Source organism: Mobula hypostoma, unplaced genomic scaffold, assembly GCF_963921235.1.
Source record: "Mobula hypostoma unplaced genomic scaffold, sMobHyp1.1 scaffold_56, whole genome shotgun sequence".
NCBI lineage: Eukaryota > Metazoa > Chordata > Chondrichthyes > Myliobatiformes > Myliobatidae > Mobula > Mobula hypostoma.
The window spans coordinates 63,275-70,903 of NW_026948269.1; the positions used below are offsets into that span (position 1 = coordinate 63,275).

The following is a 7,629-nucleotide window of genomic DNA, read 5'->3' on the forward strand; positions in this document are numbered from 1 at the left end:
GATGGTATCAGAAAGGATCTGACAAGTGTGGATTGGGACAGGCTGTTTTCTGTCAAAGGTGTACTTGGTAAGTGGGAGGCCTTCAGAAGTGGAATATTGAATGTGTAGAGTTTATATGAGCCTGCCAAATTAAAAGTTGAAAGGTAACTGGTGCAGGGATCCTTGATTTTCAAGAGATATTGAGGCCCCGGAGATCTTGTTCCTCTAAATTCCTCAGACTGTTGGGTGCTACCAAGACTCATTAATGACTGCAAATCATAAATCAATGTCCTGAGCATATCTGATTTTTTTTTTAGTTGTCTTCTGTTGGTTTTAAAAACTTTCCAGTAGTTTTTGTTGTATTATTTGCCCTCTCTTTGGCTTTTATATTGGCATTGGCTTTGGCTTCTCATTTCAGCCACGGCTGTGTCCTCCTGCCTTTCAATGCTTCCACTTCTTTGGGATGTATCTACCATGCGCCTCCCGAGTTGCTCCCAGAAACTCCAGCCATTGCTGCTCCATCGTTATTCCTACCAGTTTCCCCTTCCAATCAAGTTTGGCCAGCTTCTCTGTCATAGAAACATGGAGAAATTCTGTGCAGAAACAGGCCATTTGTCCCCTCTAGACAATGATGATAACATTTAGGCTGTCTAATGCAACCCCCTGCACCGGGACCATCGCCCTCCATACCCCTACCATCAAGGTACCTATCCCAGCTTCTCTTAAATGATGAAATTGATCTGGCATGAACCACTTGTGCTGGCATCTCATTCCACACTGTCACAACCATTTCAGTGAAGAGTTTTCCCACATATTCCCCTTAAATTTTCACCTTCACCACTTACCCATGACCTCAGTGGAAAAAGCCTGCTTGCATTTACCCTCGTAATTGTGTATAATTTGAACAAATCCTCAAAGCAATGTATAATTTCCTTGTTTATGTTCAGAGCCTTTTTTACTTGTATAAGATGATGAGGAGCATTGATCGTGTGGATAGCCAGAGACTTTTTCCCAGGGCTGAAATGGCTAACACGAGGGGGCACAGTTTTAAGGTGCTTGAAAATGTGTATCAAGGGGATGTCAGAGGTAAGTTTTTCTCACAGAGAGTGGTGGGTAAGTGGAATGCACTGCCAGTAATGGTGGTAGAGGTGGATACAATAGGATCTTTTAAGTGACTCTTCGATAGGTACATGGAGCTTAGGAAAACAGAGGGCTTTGCGTTATGGAAACTCTACGCAGTTTCCAGAGTAGGTTACATGGTTGGCACAACTTTGTGGCCTGAAGGCTCTGTAATATGTTGTAGATTTCTATGTTCTATGTTAAACAGCGAAACAACATTGGCTGTTCTCCAATCCTCTGGTTCCTCCCCCTGTCACCAAGGATGATTTAATTGTCTCTACTAGGGGCCCCGACAATTTCTGCACTTGCCTCCCGTAGGGTCCGAGGGAGCACCTTGTCATGCCCTGGAGATTTATCCACCCTAATCTGCCTCAGGATAGCAAACATCCCCTCTTCTTTAATCTGTACAGGGTCCACGATGTTAATGCCGCTTTCCCACACTTCGATAGACTCTGTGCCCATCTCCTGAGTAAATAGAGATGATCTTCCCCATCTGCTTTGGTTCCAAACATGGATTACCGGGTCTTTCAGAGGGCTAACATTGTCCTTTGCAATACTTTTGTTCTTAATCTATCTCTGGAATCTCTTAGGATTCTCGTATATGTTTTTTGTGAGGGCAAACTCATGCCTTCTTTTAGACATCCTGATTTATTTCTTATGTAAACAACAGGAATTCTGCAGATGCTGGAAATTCAAGCAACACACATAAAAGTTGCTGGTGAACGTAGCAGGCCAGGCAGCATCTCTAGGAAGAGGTACAGTCGATGTTTCAGGCTGAGACCCTTCGTCAGGACTAACATATTTCTTATGTGTTCTCTTGCTTTTCTTATACTCCATAAGAACCTGCCTGCCTATCCCTGTTATACAACTCCATTTTGTGCTTCACCAGGGTCTCAATATCTCTTGAAAACCAAGATTCCCTACAGTTTCTAACTTTACGTTTTATTCTGACAAGCACATACCCGCTTTGTACTTCCAAAATTTCACTTTGAAGGCCTCCCATTTACCAAGCACACCTTTGCCACAAAGCAGCCTGTCCCAGTCCACAGTTGCCAGATCCCAGTGTCATAATTCCAGGTGTTGATCCATGCCCTGAACACATCCGCCTTTCCTACGCTGCTCCCTGTATTGAAATATATAGGGCTCAGCATATTCACTGCACCATGCTCAACTTTTTCATTCCTGGCTTTGTCTGAGGACAGAACAACATCTGTCTCCACAACCCCTCCACTATCTGTTCTGTTATTCAGGCTCCCATTCACCCTGCAACTTTAGTTTAAACATCCCCCCTACCCCCCACCTCTCGACATGCAGCTCTATCACCCCTTTGGCTTTCATCTCCCCGATCAATAAAAAGGAGGTGCATACCAGGTACAGGAAAATAGGAACAAATGGGGAACTTATGAAGTTCGAGCCTCAGCTGTGGCAGCGTGTTTGTGTCCTTGAGCAAGGCACTTAACCACACATTGCTCTAGTGTCTGTGTGAGGAGTGGGGCCCCACACAGACTTCCAACCTGCGCCTTGTAAGGCATGAAAATGCCCGACGCAGGCCTCTCATGGTCTGAGTCGACGTTCCTTCCTTCCTTCCTATGAAGTACAGGAAATTCAAGTGAACACTTATGAAAGAAATAAAAGAAGGCATGAGGTTGCCCCAGCAGACAAGGTGAAGGAGAATCCTCAGGGATTCTGCAGACATGTTAAGAGCAAAAACGTTGCAAGGGAAAATATTAATCCTCTGGAAGATCAGATGGTAATCCATATGAGGAGACAACATAGATGGGGGAGATTTTTTTTGCATCCGTATTTACTCAGGAGATGGACACAGAGTCTATAGAAGTGAGGCAAAGCTGCATCAACTTCATGGACCCTGTACAGATTACAGAGGTGGAGGTGTTTGCTGTCTTAAGGCAAATTACCATGGATAAATCCCCAGGGCCTGACAAGTTGTTCCCTGGGACCCTGTGGAAGACAAGTGCAGAAATTGTCAGGGCCCAAGCACAGATATATAAATCATCCTTAGTGACAGGTGAGGTACTGGAGGATTGGAGGACAGCCAGTGTTATTCTGCTGTTCAAGAAAGGCTCTGAAAGTAAACTAAGAAATTGTACGTTGGTGAGCTTGACATCAGTACTGGGAAAGTTATTGGAATGTATGTGCAGGAACCAGATATATAAGTATTTGGATAGATGTGGACTGATTAAGGATAGACAGCATGGCGTTGTGCACGGTAGGTCATGTCTAACCAATCTTATAGAGTCTCTCGAGGATGTTATCAGGAAAGTGGATGAAGGCAAGGCAGTGGATGTTGTCTACATGGACTTTAGCAAGGCACTTGACAAAGTCTCATATGGGAGGTTGGTCAAGAAGGTTCAGTCATTCAGCATTCAAGATGAGATAGTAAATTGAATGAGACACTTTCTTTGGGAGAAGCCAGACTGTGGTAGCAGATGGTTGACTCTCTGACTGGAAGCCTGTGACTAGTGGTGTGCAATAGGGATCAGTGCTGGATCTGTTGCTGTTTGTCAACTATTTCAGATATCTGGATGATAACATGGTCAGCTGTATCAGGAAATTTGTGGCAGACACCAAGGCTGGGGGTGTAGTAGACAGTGAGGAAGACTATCATAGCTTGCAGTGTGATCTGGACCAGCTGGAAAAATGCGTTGAAAAACAGAAAAAGGAATTTAATGCCGCTTTTCCACACTCCCATAGACCCATCTCCTGAGTAAATAGAGATGAAAATAATATTTGAGATCTACCCCATCTGCTTTGCTCCACACGTGGATTGCCATTCTGGTCTTCCAGAGGACCAACTGTGTGCCTTGCAATCCTTTTGCTCTCAATCTATCTGTAGAACCCCTGAGGGTTATCCTTCATCTTTTCTGCGAGGGCAACTCATGCCTTCTTTTAGCCATCCTGATTTATTTCTTACTTGTTCTGTTGCATTTCTTATACTCCATAAGAATCTACCTGCCTATCCCTGTTATGCAACTCCATTTTGTGCTTCACCAGGGTCTCAATATCTCTTGAAAACCAAGAGATACAGTTTCTAACTTTACCCTTTATTCTGACAGCACATACCCGCATTGTACTCTCAAAATTTCGCTTTGAAGGCCTCCCATTAACCAAGCACACCTTTGCCATAAAGCAGCCTGTCCCAGTACACAGTTTCCAGATCCTAGTGTCATAATTCCAGTGTTGATCCATGCCGTGAACACATCCACCTTTCCTACGCTGCTCCCTGTATTGAAATATACAGGATTGAGCATATTCACTGCACCATGCTCAACTTTTTCATTCCTGACGTTGTCTGAGGACTGAACAACATATGTCTCCACAACACCTCCACTATCTGTTCTGTTATTCATGCTTCCATTCCCCCTGAAACTTTAGTTTAACTCCCCCTTCCCCCACCTCCCAGCATGCAGCTCTATCACCCCTTTGTGCTTCATCTCCCTGGTCAATAAAAAGGAGGTGCATACCAGGTACAGGCAAATAGGAACAAATTGAAATACAGGAAATTCAAGTCAACACTTATGAAAGAAATAAAAGAAGGCAGAGGTTGCCCCAGCAGACAAGGTGAAGGAGAATCCTCAGGGATTCTGCAGATATGTTAAGAGCAAAAAGATTGCAAGGGAAAAAAATTAATCTTCTTCAAGATCAGGATGTTAATCCATATGAGGAGACAAAATATATGGGGAGATTTTAAATATTATTTTTGCACCTGTATTTACTCAGGAGATGGTCACAGGGTCTGTAGAAGTGAGGCAAAGCAGCATCAACTTCATGGACCCTGTACAGATTACAGAGGTGAAGGTGTTTGTTGTCTTAAAGCACATTAGCGTGGATAAATCCCCAGGGCCTGACAAGTTGTTCCCTGGGACTCTGCGGAAGACAAGTGCAGAAATTGTCAGGGCCCAAGCACAGATATATAAATCATTCTTAGTGACAGGTGAGGTACTGGAGGATTGTAGGACAGCCAATGTTGTTCCGCTGTTCAAGAAAGGCTCTGAAAGTAAACTAAGAAATTGTACATTGGTGAGCTTGACATCAGTAGGGGAAAAGTTATTGGAAGTTTATATGCAGGAACCGGATGTGTAAGTATTTGGATAGATGTTGACTGATGAAGGATAGGCAACTTGGCTTTGTGCAGGGTAGTTCATGTCTAACAAATGTCTAACCAACGAGAGTCTCTCGAGGATGTTATCAGGAAAGTGGATGAAGGCAAGGCAGTGGATGTTGTCTACATGGACTTTAGCAAAGCACTTGACAAAGTCTCATATGGGAGGTTGGTCAAGAAGGTTCAGTCACTCAACATTCAAGATGAGATAGTAAATTGAATGAGACACTGTCTTTGGGAGAAGCCAGACTGTGGTAGCAGACTGGAAGCCTGTGACTAGTGGTGTGCCACAGGGATCAGTGCTGGATCTGTTGTTGTTTGTCATCTATATCAGTAACCTGGATGATAACATGGTTAACCGGATCAGCAAATTCATGGATGACACCAAGATTGGTGGTGTAGTGGACAGCGGGGAAGACTACATGGCTTGTAGTGCAATCTGGACCAGCTGGAAAAATGGGTTGTGAAACCAAAAAATGGAATTTAACGCAGACAAGTGTGGGGTGTTGCTTTTTGATAGGACATAGGCTGTACTCAGTGACTGGTAGGGCACTGAGGAGTGTTGTAGAAGAAGGGGATCTGGGAATACAGGTCTATATTTCACTGAACGTAGTATCACAGTTAGATAGGGACAGAAGTTAGAAGATGATTTCTCTCTCCAACTTGGGTTGACCCTCACTGTAACTGTGATGTCAGATCACTCCTTGGTGACTAAAGTGATCTGGTGGGAAATGTTGTCCTTCACCCACTGATGGATTTTGTAAATGTTTATACAGGTTAAAAACGACAAGGAATCTATCTACAGGAATCTCGAACACAACACGCCAGTTTTTCTGTCTCTGTCCAGATATTTAAGAAGTGGAGCAAGGGATTCACTCGATCATCCTTCCTGCTCAGACTGTGGGGAGGGATTTACTCGATCATCTGACCAACTGGCATGCCCGTCATTTTACACAGGGAAAAGGCCATTCACCTGCTCAGACAGTGGGAATGGATTCCCTCAGTCATCTCAACTGAATGTACGTCAGCAAGTTCACACTGGGACAAGGCCATTTACCTGTTCTGTGTGTGAGAAGGAATTCAGTTGGTCATCCCACCTGTGGACACACCAGTCAGTTCACACTGGGAAGAGGCTGGTCATCTGCTGAATTTCTGGGGAAGGATTCACTCGGTCATCTGACCTAATGGCTCACCAGCAAGTTCACACTGGGGAGTGACCATTCACCTGCTCGGACTGTGGGAAAGGATTCACTCGGTCATCCAAACTACTGGCACACCAGTCAGTTCACACAGGGGAGTGGCCATTCACCTGCTTAGAATGCGGGAAGGGATTCTCTTTCTCATCTAATCTGAAGGTACATCAGCGAGTTCACACTGGAGAGAGGCCGTTCACCTGCTCAGACTGTGGGAAGGGATTCACTCGGTCATCCTACCTACAGAGTCACCAGCGAGTTCACACTGGGGAGAAGCCGTTCACCTGCTCAGACTGTGGGAAGAGATTCACTCGGTCATCCTACCTACAGAGTCATCAGCGAGTTCACACTGGAGAGAGGCCGTTCACCTGCTCAGACTGTGGGAAGGGATTCACTTGCTCATCTAATCTGAAGGTACATCAGCGAGTTCACACTGGAGAGAAGCCGTTCACCTGCTCAGACTGTGGGAAGGGATTCACTTGCTCATCCCAGCTACAGAGTCACCAGCAAGTTCACACAGGGGAGAGGCCATTCACCTGCTCAGACTGTGGGAAGAGATTCACTCGGTCATCCTACCTACAGAGTCATCAGCGAGTTCACACCGGAGAGGGGCTGTTCACCTGCTCAGAATGTGGGAAGGAATTCACTCAGTCATCCCACCTACAGAGACACCAGCGAGTTCACACTGGGGAGAAGCCGTTCACCTGCTCAGAATGTGGGAAGGGATTCACTCGGTCATATGAACTGAAGTTACATCAGCGAGTTCACACTGGGGAGAGGCCGTTCACCTGCTCAGACTGTGGGAAGGGATTCACTCGGTCATCCCACGTACAGAGTCATCAGCGAGTTCACACTGTGGAGAGGCCGTTCACCTGCTCAGACTGTGGGAAGGGATTCACTGAGTCATCCAGCCTACAGAGACACCAGTCAGTTCACACTGTGGAGAGGCCATTCACCTGCTCAGACTGTGGGAAGAGATTCACTTCGTCATCTCACCTACTGACACACCAGCGAATTCACACTGGGGAGAGGCCGTTCAACTGCTCAGTCTGTGGGAAGAGATTCTCTCGGTCATCCAGCCTACAGAGACACCAGTCAGTTCACACTGGGTCGAGGCCATTCACCTGCTCAGACATTGGGAAGAGATTCTCTCAGCCATCTCCACCAAATGTGCATCATTGAGTTCGCACTGGGGAAAGGCCATACACTGCTGTGAAT

The 7,629-nt window shown here is 45.6% G+C and overlaps 1 protein-coding gene across 1 annotated transcript; it reads left to right on the plus strand.

Moving 5' to 3' along the window:
• Nucleotides 1-929: 929 nt before the first annotated feature.
• LOC134342275 (zinc finger protein 239-like) lies at nt 930-6,578 on the plus strand. Its single transcript, XM_063040243.1, has 2 exons — nt 930-1,065; nt 5,995-6,578. The coding sequence occupies exons 1-2, from the start codon at nt 1,042-1,044 to the stop codon at nt 6,364-6,366; spliced, it is 396 nt and encodes a 131-aa protein (XP_062896313.1). The 5' UTR covers nt 930-1,041; the 3' UTR covers nt 6,367-6,578.
• Nucleotides 6,579-7,629: the final 1,051 nt, after the last annotated feature.